This window comes from Saccopteryx bilineata, chromosome 3, assembly GCF_036850765.1.
Source record: "Saccopteryx bilineata isolate mSacBil1 chromosome 3, mSacBil1_pri_phased_curated, whole genome shotgun sequence".
NCBI lineage: Eukaryota > Metazoa > Chordata > Mammalia > Chiroptera > Emballonuridae > Saccopteryx > Saccopteryx bilineata.
Window position 1 is genome coordinate 261,029,095 of NC_089492.1, and position 25,168 is coordinate 261,054,262.

General features: G+C 36.8%; 1 protein-coding gene across 8 annotated transcripts in view; it reads left to right on the forward strand.

Moving 5' to 3' along the window:
• The window catches only part of SCMH1 (Scm polycomb group protein homolog 1), a 167,455-nt gene that overhangs the window by 49,822 nt on the left and 92,465 nt on the right, over window positions 1–25,168 (forward strand). For 3 of the 8 annotated variants that reach the window (XM_066269489.1, XM_066269494.1, XM_066269490.1), the window contains exons 2-6: window positions 3,992–4,072; window positions 8,938–9,063; window positions 12,101–12,169; window positions 12,692–12,715; window positions 22,910–22,980. In XM_066269489.1, the coding sequence (XP_066125586.1) occupies window positions 9,051–9,063; window positions 12,101–12,169; window positions 12,692–12,715; window positions 22,910–22,980 (177 nt within the window). In that variant the 5' untranslated portion in view covers window positions 3,992–4,072; window positions 8,938–9,050. Of the gene's footprint in view, window positions 1–3,991; window positions 4,073–8,937; window positions 9,064–10,432; window positions 10,710–12,100; window positions 12,170–12,691; window positions 12,716–20,875; window positions 20,932–21,836; window positions 21,980–22,909; window positions 22,981–25,168 lie in introns of those variants that run through there. The other 5 variants (XM_066269492.1, XM_066269495.1, XM_066269491.1 and 2 more) reach the window with 4 other exon arrangements.

The following is a 25,168-nucleotide window of genomic DNA, read 5'->3' on the forward strand; positions in this document are numbered from 1 at the left end:
ATGGATATTATCCTGATTTGTATAATATAATTTTGTCTTACATCAGATAAACTTCATTATTAAATGTTTTCATGGTGGAATATTGGAGTTATTCTTTTATTTCTGGCACTTACAGTTAATACAAGCCAATTATAATGTAGCAGACTTTGAAATGGTAAACTGTCATACTGAGTAACACCCTATAGATTTTGCTTAGGTTTTTAATTCCTGAAAGGGAGCCAAACTTATTGTTTTTGTGCTACAAGTATAGAAATAGAACTTGTATACTTGGGAATTTATGCACGATCCTGTTGTAAAAAACATAGAATTGTTGAAAATTCAATTTTAAAAAGTTGAGAAAATTATTTTTTCTGCTAGGCAATGTTTGGAATATAAAATAAGCCTATGGCAGTCTGTACTCTCAGGGAGGATGGAATCCTGTAAGGAGAGGTTTGTGAGATAGGCAGAAAATGAATTTGTCTTTTTATTTTATTTTTTCATTAAGTGGGAGGTGAGGAAGTAGCGAGACAGACTCCCACATGTGCCCTGACCAGGATCCACTCTGCAAGCCCTCTGTGGGACAATGCTCTGCCCACCTGGAGCCTTGCTCCATTGCTTGGCAGCCGAGCTATTTTAGCTCCTAAGGTGAGGCCATGGAGCCATCTTCAGCTCCTGGGACCAACTTGCTCAAACCATTTTTGAGCCATGGCTGCAGGAGGGAGGGAGGGAGGGAGAGAGAGAGAGAGAGAGAGAGAGAGAGAAAGAAGAAGAAGAAGAAGGAGGAGGGGGGAGGGGGAGGGGGAGAGAAGCAGATGGTTGCTTCTCATGTGTGCCCTGACCAAAAATTGAACCCGGGACTTCCACACACCAGACCAACACTCTACCATTTAGCCAACCAGCCAGGGCTGAATTTGTCTTTTAAGACATTTCTGATACAGATATTAGCAAGGCCCTCTAAGTCATAGTGAAGTGTGGTGATGATTGTATGGATGCTGATGTAGCCAAGATACAAAGAACTTCTTAGTAATCAGCAATATGACAAAAAGTTACGGAGGTGGGGAAGTACCCCTATTTATCAGATACTTATTTATATTAATTTATTAAAATAGATAATGCCATTTAACCCTCACAGACCTTTGGAGTAGACACTATTATTTCTGCTTTAAAGATGCATAAATTGAAGCCCAGAGATATTTAGTAATTTGTCCAAGTTTACATAGCTGGTGACAGAGTTGATATTCCAATCCAAAACTTATTCCAATCCAAAACTTATCTGTACCACTTGCTATTTTTGATAGCTACATTATCCAAAGAAAGGATATGTTTATCAGAAGATGGTCATCTTGGAAACATGCTAAAAGGGAAGTCATAAAGAAAATTGATAGCTGGTTACATCTAGGATTACTCAGGAAAGGAAATGCTATGACTCCAGGACTTAATTTCTTGAAAGTCCTGTGAAGCTTTTGTATTCATGTTATGAGTTGGCTGAATAGGACTGTCAAACACTGGTGCAAATATACCTGTTTCCTGTTTCTTTCTCTTTTCTTTTTTGTGGTAAAATATACATAACATAAAATTTACTATTTTAACTCATTAAGTACATTTCAATGTTATGTTGCATTCACCACAACCATTTACGGAACTTTTTCATCATCTCAAACAGAAACTCTGAACCCATTAAAACATAACTCTCTCCTACCCACCCTGCCCAGCCCCTGGTAACCTCTGTTCTACTTTACATCTCTGTAAATTTGCCTAGTCTAGTTACCAAACATAAGTGGAATTACACAATATTTGTCCCTTTGGTTTTGGCTCATTTCACTTAGCATAATGTTTTTAAGATTTATCCATGTTATAGCAAGTATCAGAATTTTATTCCTCTTTATGGTTGAATAAGATTTCATTGTATGTTATAGCAAGTATCAGAATTTTATTCCTCTTTATGGTTGAATAAGATTTCATTGTATGTAATACCACATTTGTTTATCCATTCATTTATTGATGGACAATTGGATCATTTCTTCCCTTTGGCTATTGTGAATAATGATGCCATGAACATTTGTGTACAAGTGTATGTTTCAGTCCTTGCTTTCCATTATTTTGGGTACCTGAGAGTGGAGTTGCTAGATCATATGGCAATTCTATGTTTAACTTGGAGATTTTCACAGCAGCTGCACCATTTTTCATTCCCACTAGCAATTCACAAGGGTTCTAATTTCTCCATATCTTCATTAACATTTATTTATTTTTGTTTGCCATCCTGATGGATGTGATTGAAGTGATATCTCATTGTGATTTTGATTTGCATTTTTTAATGATTAATGATGTTGAGTATCTTTTCATGTGCTTATTGTCCATCTGTATAGCTCAATGGAGAAATGTCTATTCAGGTCTCTTGCCCATGTTGAATCAGGTTGTTTGAGGGTTTTTTGTTGTTGAATTATAGGAGGATTTATTTTTTAACATATTCTAGATATTAATCTCTTATTAGATCTATGACCTGCCAATATATTCTGCTATTCTTTAGGTTGTCTTTTAACTTTCATGATAGTGTCATTTGAAGCACAGTGTTTTCATTTTTAATGAAATCCAATTTATTTGTGTTTTTTTGTTGTTGCCAGTGCCTTTTTGTGTTGTTGCCTGTGCTTTAGATGTCATATCCAATAATTATTGCCAAATCCAGTGTCATGAAGATTTTCCCTATGTTTTCTTCTAAGAGTTTTATAATTTCAGCTCTTACATTTAGGTCTTTGATGCATTTTGAGTTATTTTTTGTATACTTTATTTCTTTTCATGTGGGATTCAGGTTTCCCAGCATCATTTGTTGAAATAAGTATTTTTTTCCTATGAATAGTCTAGGTACCTTTGTTGAAAATCATTTGATGGCCCTGGCTGGTTGGCTCAGTGGTAGAGCGTTGGTCCAGAGTGTGGATGTCCTGGGTTTGATTCCCAGTCAGGGCACAGAGGAGAAGCACCCATCTGCTTCATCCCTCTCACTTCTCTTTCTATCTCTCTCTCTCTCTCTCTCTCTCTCTCTCTCTCTTTCTTTCCCTTCTCTCTCTCTCACCCTTTTCTTCTCCTGCAGCCATGGCTCAACTGGAACGAGTTGGCCCCAGGCACTGGGGATGGCTCCATGCTTCTGCCTCTGGCCCTAAGAAGAGCAACAGAGCAAGGCCTCAGATGGGCAGAGCATCACCCCCAAGTGGGCTTGCTGGGTGGATCCCAGTCTAAGCACATGTGGGAGTCTGTCTCTGCCTCCCTTCCTCTCACTGAATTTAAAAAATAAAAAAGGAAAATCATTTGACCATATATGTTAGGATTTATTTCTGGGCCTTCTATTCTAAACCATTTGTCTATATGTCTGTTCTTATGCTCGCACTGTTTTGATTACTGTAGCTTTGGAGTAAGTTTTGAAATCAGGAAATATGAGTCTTCCAGATTTGTTCTTCATTTTCAAGTTGTTTAAGCTATTTGGGGTCCTTTGGCATTCTATGTGAATTTTAAGATGGCTGTTATATTTCTTCAAAAACACATCATTGGGATTTTGATAGGAATTGCATTGAGTCTGTAGATGACTTTGTGCTATTACTGTCATCTTAACAATACTAGTCTTCCCATTTATGAACACAGAGTCTTTCCATTTATTTATGTTTTATTGATTTTTTCAGCAGTGTTTTGTGGTTTTCAATGTAAAATATTTTAGTTCATGTGGCTATTGTATTTCTCATGGTAAATTAATAAATTAACATTCTAGTTTATCCACCATTGTTTAATGACTATAGATCTATCAAGAGGGTATTTTATTTTTTAACATAATTAGGATTCTGAATCTACAAAGCTGCAGGAAGGATCCTGGAAATTGGAAACTTAACCAAATTGCTGCCCTTGGAAGCCATGTCTGGGTGTCCAGACAGCTGGTTTCTTCTGATAAAAACCTAATTTCACTGTATGTCTTTTTTGATCTATAGTATTTTGTTCACATTTATAATTTTTTTAAATCTTTTGCTTCTAGATTTCTCCATCTTACTAAAGAGAAACAATTTCCTGTTTGGTATAGCTGATGGTACCATGCAGAAATCAGATCCTGGAAAAGGTCAGAACCTGTATTTATATGTAATAGAAATAGAACGTTATCCTCTACTAGGCTGTGCATGAATGTATGCGTCACAAAGTGGACTAAGGGAGTAAAAGAATCTCACACATTATTGCCAACTTACCCTGCAATTTTAACAAGTCCTGCACATAATTTATACAGCTCTTCATAGTTTGCAAAGTACTCTTCACATAATTATCTTATACAGTCTTTAAAGTAATCATATGAAGTGGGTACTATTGCTATTCCTGCTGTATGGAAACAATGAAGGGTTATGAGACTTATTCAAAATCTTGTCACTATGAACAGCAAGATTTAGTCCTAGATCTTTTGTCTCTAAATCTTACCCTTCTCACTACATCATAAACTCATAATCTGTATCAGAATTTAGTAAACATGTAAGTATGGAAACTGTATGAACATTGGAAATAATATATGTAAAAGTCTAAAAAAACTTAAAACCCCTTTATGAAGATAAAATACCATTAATCAAATCTTGATGTTGAACATCTAACATAATCTTCAGGATGACACCAAATCTTCCATATGTAATATATCATTGTTTTAGTGTTGCAAGCGAGGCTCTTCACAAGTTGCTGCCCACCTACTTTTTTTATGTCACTCAGTTCCTGTCATTTTTCTCTGTAGCTTACTCTACCCCTTTACATCTATAATAAACTACCAGCTTTTGTCACCAAACACATTTTGCAATCTAGGAATTATGATGTGGCACCATTGGTACCAATAATCATCCCTGTTCAAGAAGCATGAGCCAGAAGCATTTTTAAAAGCGTTAGTGTCTCCTGCGCTCTGGATCTCACCTATGGAAAGGGTAAACATACCTAGTTAAGTCTACTAGGACAGCTTGTAAAACAAAGGGACTTATGGCTTCTCTGCATTTTCATTAGCCACTCATTGTTAGCTGCTTTGCTTGTTAAAGGAAATATTGATGTCCTCTGGGGGTTCTTCTCTCTGTGTGCACGTGCAGAGATGCATAATTGCTATAGAGAGAGAGTGGGGGAAGGGACAGTCACCAAGGAGAGATCTGCTCCATCTTCTTTGTTCACATCTGCTGCATGCACAAGACAGGATTTATTGCTCTCTTAGAGAAAGTGATTGCCTAGCCGGCCCCCCTCTTCTGGTGGATTATCCCAGGGGAATATCATCTCATCACACTCGTCTCTGAATGGAGCTGGAGAAAAGTAAATGGAGAGCTGGAGGCAGAGGCTCAGTTAAGAAGCACTAGGATATATATACTTGCTAATAAGAGAATGGCTGATCAGTGGCACGTTGCAGACCAGTCCCCTGTCTGTCTTCTGCTTCCCTGTAGCTTGTCCTCCATGACCACAGTGGAACAGTTGTTCTGCTCCCAACATTTCAGTTTAGTTTCTGTGCATATTGGCATAGGATTATGGTTTATTAAAACCACAGCTACTACTAACACTGGAAGAGTTGTCTTGTTTAATGGGTTTTCAGAGTACATTTGATGTTTCTTTTTTCTATTTTCCAGTTTTCATTTCTGGGTGAAACATTCTTCCTTCCCTATTCTCTTCTTTCCTTCCTTCCTCACCTTCTCTCAGTATGTGCATATAAGCCTGCAGTACTTCTTTTGTATTTTCCAAGCTCTATGAATGTTTAAAACACAGTACCTATTGACATTTGTTTAACCTAATTTTACCTCAGTCTTAGACTATGCCTAATATTATTCAGTGTCCAGATAAAGTTAATAAACATTAGTGCTTCACTTTTTACTGTAATAAAATAGGTAGAATATCCACCTTGTAGTTCTTCCCAAGCTGGGCTGTTTTATGTTAGAAGCATTTGTAAGGTTTTTCATTTGTTTGTTTTGAGGAGAGAGACAGTGCTGGTTAAGAGCATAGTTTGTATTCAAATCCTGCCTTTTCTTCTGACTATAAATGATAACCTCCCTGGTTATCATTCTTTGTTTGTAAAAAGGGTTAATGATAACATACTAAGTGGTATCAAACTGGGGAGGATGGTGTTACTGAAATACCACATTATCTGGCACATAGTAAACACAAATAAGAAATATATAATGTTAATAATTATTGTTATTGCTATTTTAATATACAAGTGATAATTTACAACTGACTTTTTTCTTAATATCACAAAATATGAAGTATTTTTTTCTACTTTTTCTTGCTTCAAGGCATGACCTATTGTGATTGTTTTCTTACATTTCAAAAGGATGCTTTCATAGCTTTGCAGATTTTTCTATTACATATTATCTTTCTCTGAAGGGTCTCCAGAAATATTAGAATCTTTATGTTTTCTAAAACTGCACTGTTCAATACAGTAGCCACTGGACATGTGTCTATTTAAACTTAATAAAAATTAAATACAGGCCCTGGCCAGGTGATTCAGTGGATAGAGCGTTCACCTGGCATATGGATGTCCCCAGTTCAATTCTGGTTCAGGGCACACATGAGAAACAACCATCTGTCTCTCTCTCCCTTCTTCTCCCTCTTCTCTCCTTTCACCCTTTCCCCTCCCACAGCCAGTGGCTTGATTGGTTTGAGTGTTGTCCCCAGGTGCTGAGGATAGTTCAGTTGGTCCAAGCATGTCAGCTTCAGGCATTAAAAATAGCTCAGCTGATTTGAGCATTGGCTCCAGACAGGCGTTGCTGGGTGGATCCTGGTTGGGGTGCATGCAGGAGTCTTACTATCTCCCCTCCTCTCACTTAAAAAAAATTAAAAACAATTTAAAATGCAGCTCTTTAGTCACATTAGCCACATTTCAAGTGCTGAATAGCCACGTGTAGCTAGTGGTTACCTATTAAACAATGCAGATATAGAACATTTTCATTATCACTGAAAGTTCTATTGATGGCACTGCTTTAGCTGTTACTAGTCTATGCTCTTGCACTGTTGTCTCAGAAATCAAAGAGGGTATATTTTCTAGGATGTTCCAGAGACTACTCTCTTAATGTTTCAGGGCTCTGGACATTGAAAGATTCAGGTTACTCTTCTTACTCCAGCTCCTTAGTGTTGTCATTACTCTGTTTTGAAATAAATATAAGGCACTTTCACTTCCCCCAAGAATATCGTATTATCATAATTTTTAAAGCTCCCAGTCAACAGTAAGAGGAAGCCAAAGGGAAAAGAATCAAAGTAAAAGTCATTGTAGCAGATATTGCTATGGTAGTTATAAATTGTGAGTATTAGAATCCTTAAGGGCTAGTTAGTAATAGAAGGTTTTCATGTCCTTTTTTTAAGTATATAATATTATTCATGGTCTGAATTTTCTCTCTGAGAAAGGTAGTAAATAGCAAGTTTTTCCTTAACAATCTCTATTATCTGTATTATGTACTTTCTTTTTTCACTATGCACTTTTTTTTTTTTTTTTTTTTTTTTTTTTTTCATTTTTTCTGAAGCTGGAAATGGGAAGAGACAGTCAGACAGACTCCCGCATGCGCCCGACCGGGATCCACCCGGCACGCCCACCAGGGCGACGCTCTGCCCACCAGGGGGCGATAATCTGCCCATCCTGGGCGTCGCCATGTTGCGACCAGAGCCACTCTAGCGCCTGGGGCAGAGGCCACAGAGCCATCCCCAGCGCCCGGGCCATCTTTGCTCCAATGGAGCCTTGGCTGCGGGAGGGGAAGAGAGAGACAGAGAGGAAAGCGCGGCGGAGGGGTGGAGAAGCAAATGGGTGCTTCTCCTGTGTGCCCTGGCCGGGAATCGAACCCGGGTCCTCCACACACTAGGCCGACGCTCTACCGCTGAGCCAACCGGCCAGGGCCTTTCACTATGCACTTTTAAAGCCAATTTTTTATTTGTTCTTCACAACAACCTAGTGAAGCAAGTAGCATTAAAGACTACTATTCCTGTTTTCCTGATTTTAAAAAAACTGAGGCTCAGTGTAATTAAGTTATTTGCCTATAGACTTTATGGAAAATTAGTCCTTAAGAAAAAATAGAGTTGAGATTCAAAACAGGATAAAATTTTAACTTCCAGTTCAATATTTTGATTTGTTTTGTTTTTATTTTGTTTTGTACTATTTTACCAGCAATCAGACTGTGGTAAAAGAGTGAAGGTTCTTTAGGGCAACTTGGAAACTGATGACTATTGCATGCAGTACTCTCAGAGAATTACTACAGGCTCATTTGTCCTATGACCATGTGTATTCCTCAAGGAGGGCTGCGATAACAAAATACCACAGGCTGGGTGGCTAAAACAACAGAAATTTATTTTCTCATAGTTCCTAAGGCTAGAAGTCCAAGATCAAAATGTTAGCATGGCTGGTTTCTGGTGAGGCATCTCTCCTTGGCTTGTAGACAGGTATCCTCACCTGACCTTTTTCTCTGTATGTGTTTGTAGAGAGAGAGAGAGAGACAGACAGATAGAGATATTTCTGGTGTCTCTTTCTCTTATAAAGACACCAGTCCCTCAGATTAGGGTCCCACCCCTATAACCTCATTTAACCTTATTTATTTCCTTAAAAGTCCTATCTTTAAATACAATCATGTCAAAGATGAGAACTTTAACATATGAATTTTGTGGGAGCATGATCAGTTCATAATACCATATTAATGGTGTCTTAGTATCTTTTTTTTTCTGGCTTAATCTGGTTAGTTGGAAACTATATTTATATTTGATATTTGTGTGGGACCAAATGTAGCAAATATCTATATTTCTTATCTCTGTGGGTATTTGAGGCTTAGTTAAATTAAACCTGTGGTACTGCTATAAGTTACTATCCAACCCAGAGATACTCTAATAAGCAAAAAAAATGTATTTAACTGTCCTATTTTTCATAATGTAGCCTAATTTGTAAATAGCTAAAAGTCTCAGTACTTTACAGAGTAATAAATGTCTCCCTTCCTTCTCACCCCCATTTTATAGATGGAGAAATTAACATACAGAAAAACTGACTTGTCAGAGGTCAGAGCAAGGTATTGGTGGATCCAGGGATAAATCCAAACTTAACACATTGACCAGTTTTTAGTTCATTGACTATGCAGCCTAGTGGTAAGTACCTTTTTACCCCTCTATTCTGGAGGTAAGAGGGATTAAGAGCCTTAGAAATGATTGAATTTAAGGAATTTCTCATTACTAATTAGATCACTCATTATCCTTTTCTGTTAGCCATGATGTCATTAACATGAATTTTCCAGGTCATGAAAGGACATTAGAAGTTTTGCTTTTTAAATACAGTACTTAAAAATATTTCTATAATGTTAAGAAAGTAAAGAAAGAAAACTTATTTAATGAATTTTTTCTGTGTATTAAAGGCTGAAAGCTTTGTTTATACAGGCATGTACCATGTCAAAATTGATTTGATGAAAACATGTAAGAGGGGGTGTTTTAGCCAGACTGTTTCAAACTGTTCAGTCTGAAGTAACTGATTGATAACCACATAGAGATGGTCTGTAGGTAATATTATGTGTAAGTGTGGAATTCCAAGAAGCCATTCTAGAAATAAGAATTTAGGAGCTATCTCAATGGTGTGGTGAGCAGAAAAGCCCTGTTTGAATGAGACGATAATGTGAGGAAGTGAGAAGGCCAGGACTATAGACAACTCTTAAAGTAAGTTTTCCTATGAAGGAGAGCAGAGAAATATATAGATGGATATAAAATAGCAGGAGGGATATACCATATTTCCCCAGGTATAAGACACTCCTATGTATAGGATGCACCTTAATTTTAGGGACCAAAATTTGAAAAAAAAAATGTATTACATAAAGTTATTGAACTCGTTTTATTCATCATAAAATTCATACAATTCCTCATCACTGTCAAAACTCCCATCTATTAGCTTGTCCTCATCTGTGTCTGATGACGAATCAGTCTTCATATATTACCTCATCCTCAGTTCCATCTATGGCAGGGGTAGTCAACCTTTTTATGCCTACTGCCCACTTTTGTATCTCTGTTAGTAGTGAAATTTTCTAACCGCCCACCGGTTCCACAGTAATGGTGGTTTATAAAGTAGGGAAGTAACTTTACTTTATAAGTAAATTTATAAAGCAGAGTTACAGCAAGTTAAAGCATATAATAATAATTACTTACAAGTACTTTATGTCGGGTTTTTGCTAAGTTTGCAGAATAAATCTTTATAAAACAATTTACTATAGTTAAATCTATCTTTTTATTTATACTTTGGTTGCTCTGCTACCGCCCACCATGAAAGCTGGAATGCCCACTAGTGAGCGGTAGGGACCAGGTTGACTACCACTGATCTATGGCATTTGAAATGCCACAACCACTGTATAAGAGGCACCCAGTTTTTATACCCCAAATTTTTTTGGAAAAGGGTGTGTCTTATACATGGAGAAGTCCAGTATGTGGAATTAAGAGGGAATGTTTGTTGAGTTTTTGTATGTGTTTGTTTTGATAGATGATGGAGTTATAAGAATACTGATGCAAATGATCTATTAGAAGGAAAATACTTGCAAAGTCCTTAAGAGGATGAGAAGAAATGGGATCTGGAAAAAAATTGAGGGTTGGCTTTTGATGAAAACAAGAACACTTTATCCACAGCTGCAGGAGAACAGTCAGAAAGAAGGATGAATGAGTAGTTTCATTCATTCACCAAATGTTAACTGAGAACCTACTATTATACTAGCAATGGGGACATACCACTGAACAAGATCTGTACCTTTCTGAAATGAATGGTATGTAGAAGGCTCCTATCTCCTATTTCTGTTTTCAGAGGTGAGGGAGAAAATTTTTAGAGTACCAAGAGAGAGAAAAGCATATGAGTTTGGTTTTTTTTTGAAAGTAGAAAAGCAAACTTAGTAGGGAAATGTGTGATTTCTAATGGTGTTAAGTAGCATTTGAGAATAATGGCCGTGAGTTTAAAGACCAGTAAGTTGCATTTGTTTTTCTTCAGCCCTTGTTAGCTGTTGGCGTAGGCATGGTGCAGTTGGATAACGGGCTTTAACCAGAGTTAGAATTGAGGCTTGGAAGGAGTCAAGAATATTTGCTAGGAAGTAATTTTCATGAGGGATTGTGAAATCTAAGCTGGGTAAAAAAAGTGATCACATGATGGGTGATTGGTGGTGAGAAAGTAGTAGACAGTCAGTAGGTGAATCTAAATTTTCAAACAAGGAAAATGTATTTTCATTATATGAGTAATGTTACCTCTTTATAGAAAAAAAATTAAATATATGAGATTAGAAAATAGAAAGGGGGTTAAAAACAGTACCACCACCCAAAGATAACAAGTTGTTTATATTTGCTGGTTACTTCTGCCTTTTTTCTATGATAATTTTTTAGGTTTGTATTAGTTTGCCAGGACCACCATAACAAAGACTACAGACTGGGTGATTTAAACACAAATTTATTTTCTCACAGTTCTGGAAGCTAGAAGTCCAAGATTGAAGTGTTTGGATGTGTTGTTTTTTTCTAAGTCCTCTCTCCTTGGCTTGTAGATGTCTGTCTTCTTCCTGTGTCTTCACATCATCTTTTCTCTGTACCTGTTTGTGTCTGAATTGTCTCTTCTTAAAGGGATACCAGTCAGATTACGTCCACCCTAATGACTTAATTTTAAGTTAATTACCTGCTTTAAGACCATCTATCCAAATCGTCAAATTCTGAGATATGAGAGAATGAGGATTTCAACATGAATTTTGAGGGGACACAATTTAGCTCATAACAGGGGTGTTCTTTTTTTAATTTTTTACATAATTGTTAGTATTCCATGAATATTGTATTTGATCCCATATTTTACCAGATCACATTATAACTTAAACATTTTTCTGTTTTGTTGTTTAGCTTTTGTAAAAGTTTAACAGCTGCAAACTACTTTGTCAAGTGAAAGTATTGCTATAACTTATTCTTCTCTTTTGAACATTTAGATGCTTCCCCCCACCTTGATTTTTATTTATAAACACTACTGAAGCTTTTAAAATAAACCTTTTTTAAAATGTATTTTGGATTATTTTCTTAGAATAGAGTCTCAGAAGTAGATTACTTTATCAGAAACTATTAATACATGCTAAATTGGATAAGTATTGACTCTTGTATACTTCTTTGCACATGACTGTTTTCTTATTTCCCACAGAAATAGACTGGAATAATGTTAGAAAACACAAATATGGTCATCTATTGGAGTCTGCATCCCAACATCAAGGTAAGAGAAAAAAACTATTTAGCGTGCAAGACTTTTATTTGACATTTCTTACCATTAAACCTTTGAGTGTACAAAGAACTCACTGGTTAAAACAAGAACAAATGTTATTTATAGAGATATCTGTCAAAAGCAATATGCTTATTTTGAAATAGAAATCAGGAAATTTAGATTCTAAGTACAAATACTCCCAAATTAACTTCATAGCTTTTAGGCACAGTTGCTTACCTTCTCTGGACTCCCATAGTTGGGGTTTTTATAAATTGAATTTATTGGGGTGATACTGGTTAACATAATTATATAGGTTTCAGATTATACACAGATTCTAAGAATTTAGGCTTGAGAGTAAGGCAGAATTGGGCGGTGTACTTCCACAACTATTATTATTAAATTCAGTGTCTTTTAAAATGAGATACTTATACTACAGCTCTCAAGCCCTTGTTTTACCCCAGATCTTTCTATCACCTTTCTGTCATTTCAGTATGTTTGTCATGAAGACTTATACTGTAACTTTTTTTTTTATAGAAGCTATTGACATCCTGGAGCTAGGTAAGATATTTTTCTTGTGTTTCTCTTAAATAAGGGAAATTACTAAATCAGGGATCAGATTATAACTAGGAAAACAATTACATGTGTCGCTGTCTCATAAACTATTGAATCCTGTGTTCCTGTCTGCCTAAGGAGCCCATGTAATTCATCTCAGCTGCTACATCAAACTCTCCTTATCAGGAGGCCACAGACCAAGCTAACAAAAATGGAGGGGGGGGGTTTAATTATATAGAGTACAAGAAAGATGGCAACCGAACCAAACTGGAAGTAACTTCTTTTTTTTTTTTTTTTTTTTGGTATTTTTCTGAAGTGAGAAACGAGGAGGCATAGAAACAGACTCCCACATGCACCCAACATGCATGCCCACTAGGGGGCAATGCTCTGCACTTCTGAGGCATTGCTCTGTTGCAACCAGAGCCATTCTAGCGCCTGAGGCAGAGGCTACAGAACCATCTTCAGCACCCGGGCCACCTTTGCTCCAGTGGAGCCTTGGCTGCGGAGGAGAAGAGAGAGATAGAGAGAAAGGAGAGGAGGAAGGGTGGAAAAGCAGATGGGCACTTCTGTGTGCCCTGGCTAGGAATCAAACCCGGGACTTCCACAGGCCAGGCTGATGCTCTACCGGTGAGCCAACTGGCCAGGGCTGGAAGTGACTTCTTAATTCACTAAATCCAGAACTAAGGCAGATTCCCACCATCCATAATTCAGAATTTGGTAGGATTTGCCCCAAATAAATTATTTATTAAAGATATTGTACTGAAATTAGACCTAAATTTTTTCTAAATGTTTTAACTAAATAAAAACTAAAATATTAAAATATCGAATAATAAGAGTCAGATTGATATTGCATTTGGTTTTCATCCTTGCATAGTGTACTTTAGATCTAGGATTTGAGAAACAAAACATATTAATATTTCTCGATCAACTTTCAAGGTTCTATATACACATCAGCCTTAACTCCCTAGAGTTCTTTAAAATTTTTCTACATGTTACATGAATATTGATAGCCAAATGCCTCTATCAATTTTCATTCAAGTATTTATATATATTTTGTAACTACAACTTTAGGTGTTCAGCTATTACTACCATCTATTTGCTTCCCCTGCCTTTTCTTCCAATAACATATTGCCTTTCTTGCCCACCAACAAAGAAGATAATGTAAAGTAGCAGAACGCTAGATAAGGAGCCAGAACTTCTGGATTCTTTGAGGGCCAGCTCTACCACTTAGTAACTTCGTGACTCTGATCCTTAGTTTTCTGACTTGTCAAGTGAAGATAATAATCCATTCTGCCTATTCAACAGGCTTGTTTAAGAAGATTACATGAGCTAATGGATGTGAAAACATCTTAAAAACCCAAATACTTTTCAAATTTGGAGGATTATTATTTTCATCCTGTTCAGCTACTATCCTCAGACTTAAAGTCAAATTTTGTGACATTCTTTGAAGTGAAGCATTTTATGAATGTGAGCTGAAGATATGAATCAAATGAAATAATGCAGGGAAAAGGCCTGGCACTTGATAAACATAGACGATAGTCACTTTTTATTATTCTTTTTTTTTTTTTTTAACAGAGACAGAAAGTCAGAGAGAGGGATAGACAGGGACAGACAGACAGAAACAGAGAGAGATGAGAAGCATCAATCATCAGTTTTTCGTTGCGGCACTTTAGTTGTTCATTGATTGCTTTCTCATATATGCCTTGACCGTGGGGCTACAGCAGACTGAGTAACCCCTTGCTCAAGCCAGCGACCTTAGGTCCAAGCTGGTGAGCTTTGCTCAAACCAGACAAGCCCGCGCTCAAGTTGGCGACCTCGGGGTCTCGAACCTGGGTCCTTCCACATCCCAGTTCGATGCTGTCCACTGCGCCACCTTCTGATCAGGCTTTATTGTTCTTTAAAACTCTTCTCAAGCTAAGGTACTAGCCCAGGGGTCCCCAAAATACAGCTCACAGGCCACATGCGGCCCCCTGAGGCCATTTATCTGCCCCCGCCACACTTCTGGAAGGTGCATCTCTTTCATTGGTGGTCCGCATCCGCATCCTGTGCTCCTGGAGTACTGTATGTGGCAGCATCACTCACGTACAGTACTACTTCCGGTGATGTGGGACGTACGCGTCACGGCTCCGGAAGCACGTCATATCACTTGTTATGGCTAGCAGTGACAAATATGGAACCAGATATTGATCATCTCATTAGCCAAAAGCAGGCCCATAGTTCCCATTGAAATACTGGTCAGTTTGTTGATTTAAATTTACTTGTTCTTTATTTTAAATATTGTATTTGTTCCCGTTTTGTTTTTTTACTTTAAAATAAGATATGTGCAGTGTGCATAGGGATTTGTTCATGGTTTTTTTATAGTTCGGCCCTCCAATGGTCTAAGGGACAGTGAACTGGCCCCCTGTGTAAAAAGTTTGGGGACCCCTGTACTAGTCTGTGTTAGAAAAAACATGGACCTAAGAATCAGACAGGTCCAAATTGGTTCAAATTCCTATTCCCCATGTAACCAGTTTTGTGACTTCAAGAAAATGACTTAATCTTTCTGAGCCAAATTCCTCATCTTTAAAATGGGAATAAAACCTACTTTCGAGGGTATAATGACCGTGGGAGGTATTGAACATAGAATGGATGGTGCAGGCAAATGAAAGACACTCAGAGATACATGCTGTTTTGATTGCTTGTGATGATAACAATTACAGTCCAGTGACAACATAAGGTATATTTTAAACAACCTATTTTGTTGACAGGGAATTGTGAGAAGTGGACACTCAATTTAAAATAAAGTATATAAAGTGATGTTAAAATTTGAAAGTATATTTCTCCTTATGGGAGTAGAGGTAGCACAGCTAGGCATATTCTCTGATAAATTAATCCTGCATATTTCATTTTGCCCATCAAGCATAAAGTGCAGCCCCAGATATCAAACTGAAATGAAATTTAGTAGATTTTTAGGGTCTCAGAGTTTGGAAGAGGCCTTAAGACAATCTAATTGGCCCATAATTTCAAAATTTGACATTTTGAATTTCTTAAAAATTGTCTTGTGTTGAATTCCTCAAAATACTTGGGGACTTACAGCCTCCTTAGGCAACTTATATCATACTTAGACAGATAATTATTTGGTCTATATCTGTTTCTTTGTAAATTCTATTTTTATGCTTATAATTTTTAGGGCCATGTGGAGTAGTTTTGCCCAATTTTTCATGCACTCTACTTATTAGAAAGAAGCTCTAGGGACTGCCTTCTTATGCCATTCTTACTGTCCTGGTTCAGACCACCATTGTCTCAGATCTACATTATTAGAACAGCTTCCTAATTAGTCTTCCTGCCTTCAGCCTTACCCTCTTCCAGTCCATCTTCATCACACTGTAGACAGAATGGCTCCCCCCAAAACCCTTCAATGCCTCCTCTTCTCCTTAATGTGGTGTATGAAGCTCTCTGATATCCAAACACTGCTTTTATTTACAACCTCTTTCCTAAACTATTTCTTTAAACTCCATCCAGTAGCTATACCAAAAGATTCCAGTTTTAGAACTGCTTTTTGTCACTTCTGGGCCCTTTTACATGCTCTTCTTTCTTTCTGGAAACAAAAATAAAAGAATTGTCTCTCTGGCTGACTTTCAGATGTTATTTCCTCTGGGAATCCTTCCACAAACCTCTAGGTGCTCCTATAGCACCCTCATCTCCAAGTATAGCACTTGTCACAGTTCATATAGTTGGTTGTTTAGGCTCTGTCCCTCCCTAGAGTGAAGTTCTCTGAGGGAAAGAATAGTATTTTGATTATGGTTGTATCTCCAGCTCCTACACCGTGCTTTGGTACACACTATAAATACTCATTAGATGGATGGATGAAGGCTTTGCTTTCTTATTCATGCTCAAGGTTCATTGTTCCTCCAGCTGGCTCTCAGGTGACATGGCTTTGTTTCCCTTTACCACCTTTTAGGCTTTTGTTTGTTTTATCCCTCCCAAAATATAGTTCCCAGAACTAAATTTAATATACCAGGTGTGAATTTACTGCTCCAGAAAAGAACAGGACTGTTACTTGCTTGCCGTTTTTCATTCACTCACTTTTCATTCACTAAACTTGTATTTAGCCTCTATTAAGTTTCAGGCACTATGTTGAACAGTGATGATTTTTAAAAACTCATAAAAGATAGCCCCTATCCTTACATAAATAATTATGATGATAAAATATGATGAGCATGAAAATAAAGGTGTGAACATGATGTTATAGGTTGCAGTGGTCGGCAAACTCATTAGTCAACAGGGCCAAATATCAACAGTACAACGACTGAAATTTCTTTTGAGAGCCAAATTTTTTAAACTTAAACTATATAGGTAGGTGCATTCCTTATTGAGGTAGCGCCCACACGTGGTATTTTGTGGAAGAGCCACACTCAAGGGGCCAAAGAGCCGCATGTGGCTTGCAAGCCGCAGTTTGCCAACCAGGGTTCTAGGAGACAAGGAAATAGATGGATTTATTCTGGGAAGACGGATAAAGTCAGAAATTCTTTTTCTGGTTTGGTATTTTATCTTTAAATGATCCATTAACAAATATCAAGCTATTGATCTAAAAGGCCCGTGTACAATGTTTTGAGAATGAAGTACTGTGTATCTCTAAAATTTAACTTTGACTATCTCAGAATAACTGGGTTTTATTCATGCTAGATGTGCCGTAACTTATTAATCATTGAAAATACCAAGAAAACAGGGTTGAGGGAATGACTTATGAAATGGACTTGCTCTATCAGATATTTAAATTGATTATGAAATTATATGAAACAAAGCCTGGTGCTGGAATAGACTGACTGATGAGAGGAACAGAATATAGAGTCCAAAAATAGAGTCAAGTGTATACAAGAAATTAACATATGATCAAAGTGACATTTTAAATCAGTGAGCAAGATGATTTATTCAGTAAATGATGTTGAAGCACATATATTGAATAGATAAAAAGGAAAGCTACCTGTTTGCCTCATTTAGCTCACAAAATAAATTTCAATTAGAGCAAACATTTAAATGTAAAAAAAGAAAAGAAAATCTGAGAAATCCTAGAAGAAAACATGGGAAAGCATGTTGTAAAAACTAGAAGTAAAAAAAAAGGGTTGAAAAATTAAAGGTCAATCCCATCAGACTGAGATAAATATCTTCAACATATATAAGTAAGAAAGGATTAATATCATTAATATACAAAGAATTCTTAGAATCTGAGTATACAGAAGAATACCTCAATGAAAAATGGCAAAAGAAAATATAAATTGACTAATAAGCCTAAAATATCTTCAACTTTATTAGTAATAAAAGAATTACAAATAAAAGCATGAGTATTTTGTTTTTTCATTAAGATTTATCAAAATAATAGAAATGGTTAAAACAGTTTTAGCATAGAACATAGTCATATGTACTGTTGGCAGGAATTATATTGTGTCAAAATATAAATATGCATACACTTTGTCCATTAATATCACTCTTAGGAATTTACTCTAAGGATTTAATCTTAAAAGTGATTAAAGATGTGTGCACAAAGATAGATACTCATCAAAAATTAGATAACACTTAAATGATCATCAATAGTATTTAAACAAATACTGTTGTTATGTAAATTATGATACATATAAACAATGGAACATTTTTCAGACAGTCATCTTGTAGAATTTATGGTCTTTGCTTTTAGGAATTTGGGTTGCACACTTTAGGTGAGACAAAATAGAATTCTTACAGAAGAATGTGGCCAGGACAGATGCCACCTTGAGTGGAGGTATCTGATATAACCAAGTGAAATTAGGAGCAGTTGAGGGATTTAGGACATAAGTAGAAAGTTTAGATATATGTCTAGGATTAAATAGAAGAAGGCAGACTTTGGCTGACTATAAAAGTTAAAGTCTATCCATTTATACCATTAGGCAATAGCAAATAGTTTCTCATCATTGGAAGTATAGAAGCAGAGGCTGGAGGAGGCTTTTCAGGTCTTAACGTTTATATCATCTCTTCAAGATTTCTTTCTTGACCATCCTGCCTAGTGCACGCACATTCTTGGCACTGTATTTCCCTCTTACTTTGCTTTATTGTTTCTTTATTTGAAAAGGGCTAGGGTTGTATAATTATTATCTGGTATCTCTGTTACCCTCTGGACCAGCTAATATACAGTTTGTTTGTTTGTTTATTGCCTCTCTTCCCCCTTAGAATGTAAGCTCCATGTGGGCAGAGACTTTGACTATTTTGTTCTTTGCTATGTACCTATCACCAGTGCCTAGAACCAGGCTTGTCATATTGTAGGGGCTCGATAATAAATAAGTATTTGTTGAATGAATGACTGTTGAAGAAAGAGATTCATGCATTCAACTAGATAGATTTCTTGTGCTTTACATTTTGGGGGATCTTATTTCCTAAAGACAGATGTAACTATTGTGTCATGTGAATTACAGTTTATAAAACATTTTCATTAATATTATTCAGTAATATAAATGAGATGGCTGGCTTTTACCCATCTGAAAGGTCTCAGTTTATATGTTTCCTCTGTGGAGCATCTGTCCATAATTTTATCATCTAAGATAGTTCCCAGTCTCTAGTACATTGTATTACAGTGGTATCTTGAGATATGAATTTAATTTGTTCTGTAACCGAGCTTGTAAGTCAGTCAACTCATATATCAAACTGCCGATACTGGACCTGTGCACCAACGCACCAACTAGCGACAGCTTCCTAAATCACGACTCGTATCTCGGAATTTCGCTCGGATCTCGAACAAAAATATGGACTGAGTCACAGCTTGTATCTTAAAAAATTTGTATGTTGGTTTGTTCTTATCTCAAGGTACCCCTATATTTTATTTTCTTTGTGTTCTTATCATTTATTACCTTATTTATTTATGTGTAAATTATGTCTTATCATGCACCAGAATGTTATTCCAGAAGGGCAAGTACCTCCTATCTTATTCCAGCACTTAGAATTCAGCACATCATTCATTGTACTGCTTTAAATTTTTAGAGCATTATACAGTATTACTTAATAATGTTGACTACAATTATTCTTGACCCCAAGTATGGATTAGATTTCCCTGTTCTGCATTCATAAGGCAACGTGTACTACCTCATTAACTTAAATATATTATAATTATACCAGGTTATTTGTGTTGTTATTTAATATATCTACTTATCTTTAGACTGCAAGCTCCATGAACTTAGAAACCATGTCTACCTTGTTCCCTTAACAATTAACACAGTGCTTTTGCACTTGGAAGTTTAATAAATATTTATTGAATGAATGAGTATATGTATAATTGCATGTGATAGATAGTAAACTGATGCTTGGAAGGATTAACTGATTAGCCCAAGATAATTATGTGTAGAAACAAGACTTTAACTGGCATCTTCGACTCTCTTTCTTTTTTCAAGTGAGAGGAGATAGTGAGACAGACATGTGCCCCAACTGGGGTCCACCTGGCAAACCCTGTCTGAGGCTGATGCTCGAATCAACCAAGCCATGTTCAGCACCTGAGGTTAATGTGCTCAGACCAACCAAGTTATCCTCAGCACCAGGGCCGATGCTTGAACCAATTGAGCCGCTGGCTGTAGGAGGAGAAGAGGGAGAGTAGGGGGAAGACAGAGGGGAAGAGAAGCAGATAGATGCTTCTCTTGTGTGCCCTGATTGGATTTCGAACCCAGGACATCCATACACAGGGCTGACGCTCTATCCACTGAAACAACTGGCCGGGACCATCTTCTGTCTCTTAATATCACATTCTTTCAATTATACCGGTAGTTTATAAACACAGATGTTAATCATAATAAGCCTTTGAAAATACAGATTCTCAGAGCTATTGAAGGTGGGGATCCTTTGAAGATGAGGCCCAGAGCTATGTTTAAAGAAATGAGAAAAACTATTCAGGAAATCCTAACAATAAGCAACATTTGGGAGTCGATGTATCCAGAGGTTGGCAAGCAGGTTAGATCTAGTCCGCTGCCTGTTTCTGTCAAGTTTTAGTGGAAAAGAGTCATACTCATTCATTTACACATTCTCAATGGCTGTTTTCATGCTATATTGCAGAGTTGAGTATTTGTAACAAAGACTGTATGATCCACAAAGCATAAAATGTTTACTCTCTGGTCCTTTACAGAAAGTTTACCAACCCCTGATACATACTTTCTGCCTGTCCTATTTCTTTTGTAGTTATTTTAGTGCTTGGAGACATGGCAGACATATTTGACTACATCGTGGGCTTTACAGTAGGTGCTCAAATATTCTTACAAATTAACTTAATTTGCGATTTACTTGATGATAGGGGACTAATCCTTAGCTAGTGTAAGCAGTCAAATATAAGAAAAATACTAATCTATCTATGATTCAAGCCAAGCAGCCTTCATGGGGTGAATTGCTTTTAATGAAGAGATTTCTTTTCATTTAGTTGGTAATAAGGTGTTCCCTAAATGTGAGGTTTCTTGCCTGTATAAGAGGGATTGATATATGTAATAGAGAACTGTAATGAATACCCTAATTATTTTGGTACCCCTGATGCTGCTATAATTCTTAGAACCAAAGTCTCATTGGTGCTTTTGGTCAGAATTCAAGCTAATACAAGCAATTACCCAGGACTGACCAAACCTCTAGACTTGCATTGCCACATGTAGGCATTTAAATTCAAATTTAAAATTTAATTCTTCATTCACACTGGCCACATTTGAAGTGTTCAGTAGTTGCAGGAGGCTGGCTATCCAAGACTTACTATTTGACTTAATCCTTTATTTATAAGAATGGAATAATAATTTGTAATGTTTCCTTTTTCTAACAGCAAATAGTGATGAAATGTAATCAGTCCTTGTATTAGGGCCATCTCAGTTATGAACAAACACTGTTAATTCTGATAAGCTCTTTAACTCTTGACTCCAGGAAATATCCATCTCATTTATCGTAAGGGCTAATTGTCTCTTTATGATGATTAATCATTGGCCAGTTCATGAAATGGCTTAAAACAAATTATGATTTCTGGCCAAATCTATTTGGCTTGGTTAATGGTGGGGGGAAAGGGATTGGTTTTAAAACAGAACCTATGAAGTCTATAGAGTATATAGTCTTGGCATCATCTTTGAAGTGATTTAGATTTCATCATTCAGTGACTCATTTTTATTCCCAGCATCTGGTGCTTTTTGCATGGTCCAAAGGGGCCCTGTGCTGCTCCACTGCAGAGGAAACGTCAAGAAATGCTGGTTTGCTACAGTGTTTTAGCTTGTGAGAGTCTCTGGGACCTTCCCTGCTCCATCATGGGGTCTCCTCTAGGTGGGTATTAGGGGGAGAATGGTAACTGGTTTAACAAAGAACTTGGTAATCTTTTGTGATCCAATAAGATATGTATTCAGCAGCCTGTCTTTAACTTAAAATGTTTCTCTGGCCCTCGGATAGTGTCACTTTAAAGACTGTTTCCCTGATTGCGGTGTTCCTTAAACTTTGAGAGGCTCTAAGTCCACTTTAACAGGCTAAAAGATTCTATGGGGCCCTCAATTTATTCTTAGTTACTATCATCAGAAATGCTACCCAGGACCTACTTTTCTCTAAATTACCAGATCTTTGTCATTTTGCACGTCAGAGCAATGCAACATTGGCAGGGCTGGGAGTGGGGTGGGAGTGGGTGAGAGAGTGAGAGAAAGCCAGTTTCAGACTGAGGATTCAAGTATGATCTCACTCATTCTGGCTTTTCCTGCCCTCAAATCCTCTTACCTCGTATTTCCAGATTTAAAAAAATTTTTTTTATTTTTTGAGCTGAGATGGGTCCAACCATATTGGCTATTAAATAGTATCACCTGATGGCAATAAGCAACCTCTCCAGGAGTCCATTTTCTCCCTGTTTTTTGTTTTGTTTTGTTTTGTTTTTTTACTCCCTATTCTATTCTGTTTTCCAGGAGCTTCCTGGGCACTTCCTTGAGACACTGGTATATCTTGCTGTGGCATTTTGAATCACTTTAGGAACTAACATGAAAAACACTTCAGGTCATCTTTAGACCGTGATTTAAAAACATTGATATAAAAATGATCCACTCAGGTCGCATAGATTCCTCACCCTAATATTTCTTTGAGACCAAACAGAGAAAAGTAAGTTTTCTTACACTCCAAAACAATCTGAAAATAGCCTAATGTTTAAAAGTGTAGATCACATCCTGAAAGCATTTTGTAGGAAGTTGACTGTGATAGAGATTTCTATTTCCTTTACAGGTCATTTTACCTGGGACAAATACCTAAAAGAAACATGTTCAGTCCCAGCGCCTGTCCATTGCTTCAAGCAGGTAATTAATTGATTGTCAACATATTTAGTAGGTGGGAGGCAAGTAAGCTTTTTATGGTCTTTAGCCAAGCAAAACCTGAGGTGGGAGCCATTGGGCTTTTCACCTGAAGGCCCTAGAATCAACTCAAGAATGAGACTCAAGACTTAGTATGAGTTTTGGCAGCATTCTCAACTTTATTCCAAATAATACCTCCTTGAAGATATTCTGGGTTACTGTAAACAATAACTAATCTTTACTAGCTCTCCTAAATCAGACAGATAAGGTATATACACTGCTCACAAAAATTAGGGGATATTTCAAAATGAATATGAAGTGGTAAGATATTCCCTAATTTTTGTGAGCAGTATAGTTATAGCCCTTGGACAGTTCTTGAAAGTAGAGCAGTATTTGTTTCTCAATACTTCTGCTATAATCATCTCTTTTCATAAAAATACTGGCACTGAGTCCCATGGGGTGGGGAGTGTTTTAGGAGCTTATCAGAAGTTATGCAGAGCTTCCCACTCAGGATTAAGTGCCTCACACAATGCATAGATGATGTTGACTATATCAGTACATGATAAGGCTGATAAGCAAAGACTTCTGCTGCTAAACAGAGCTAAACATTAAGAAGTTATTTACATCTCTCTTCCTTTAGTGGTCAATAGTTATTTCCTCAAACTGTCAATTTTTTACTTTGAGTTTGAATTTTGACTATGTTCTAAATAAAAGTACAAATTCAGGACTTCTGTTCATTCAAAACAGTAGAGACTAAATTCATACTCTCGCCTAAAATAATAAAAAAAAGGACAAGATATATTAAAAATAGTTTTCAAGTTACTGAAAATCAAGCAGCCAAGCACAGTGGTCTCTGAGAGATGGTTAATGAATAAACTGAACCCCTTATGACTTCCCAGCTTACTGCTGGAAGAGTGTTTTGAGACCATGGCCCAAGAAGGGGGAACAGAGGTTGAGCCCAGCAGACTCCCTAATCTGAGGAGATAGAGTTGACAGTCAAGGGAAGCCAAGGTGGCCAGAATTTGCCAAACACAGTGCCAGAAAGAGAGAGCTGCACAGAAAGAAAACAACAGAGATCTCCCTTAAATATTCAGCAAAGTAATAGTGTTCAGTATATGCATTGAGGAAGCTACCCAAAGCCAAGAGAAAAACCATCTGAAAGGTTTAAATGGAATAGAGCCTGGCACTCACACTGGGCTGGGAATAGTGCCTGATTCCACCAACTAGACTGGAAAATCTCAATTCGTGTGGCATTGGGTGGAATACTCAGGAAAATCTTGCTCAGTAGTGGTAAATAAATAGCCTTAAAGTGAGCACTGTTCTGGGCCTGCCTGGCAAATCACAAAGCAAGACTCAAAATGGTCAAACTATTTCCAAATAATTTAGCAGCATCTAGAAACAAAGTACAAGAAGGGAGTCCAAAAATATCCAGCACCCAACAGGTGAAATTTACAATGTCTGGTATTGGATCAAACCAGGCATGTAAAGAGGCTAGAAAACATAACCAATAAAGAGCAGAGTAATCAGTCAATAAACAGACTCAGGATCAATGCAGGTCTTCAAACAGCAGACAGAAAACATTAAAACAGTTATGTTTAAAAGTGAAGCAGAGACATGGAAGAAATTTAAAGACTCATATTGAACCACACTATGTGCACATAACATACACTGGTTGGTATTAAAGTCAGAAAATATTGGACATAGCAATAGAAACTATCCAAATTGAAACATTAAAAGAAAAAAGAATTTTAAAGATGAATATCTAAAATAATAATAAAGTTCTGAATCAAAAATTGTCAACCTAGAATTACATATTCAGCAAAAAGATCTAAAAACAAAGGCAAAAATAAAGGTATTTTTAGACATACAAAAACTGAAGGAATTGATCCCCAGCAAACCTACTATGAGAAATGTTAAAGGAACTCCATCAAGCAGAGGAAAATGATACCAGATGGAATTACTCATATACACAAAGGAATAAAAGTCACTGGAAATTGGAATTACAAAAGTAAGGACAAAAGATGTTTATTCTTATTTAAATCTCTATAAAAGATAATTATATGGCAATAATATTGCATTGTAAAGGTAATTCACATTTGTATAAGTAAAATGTGTATTAAAATAGCTTAAAGGCCAAGAGAAATCTCAAATACAATATTGTCAGATTAATATTCATAAAGTAGTATAATATTAC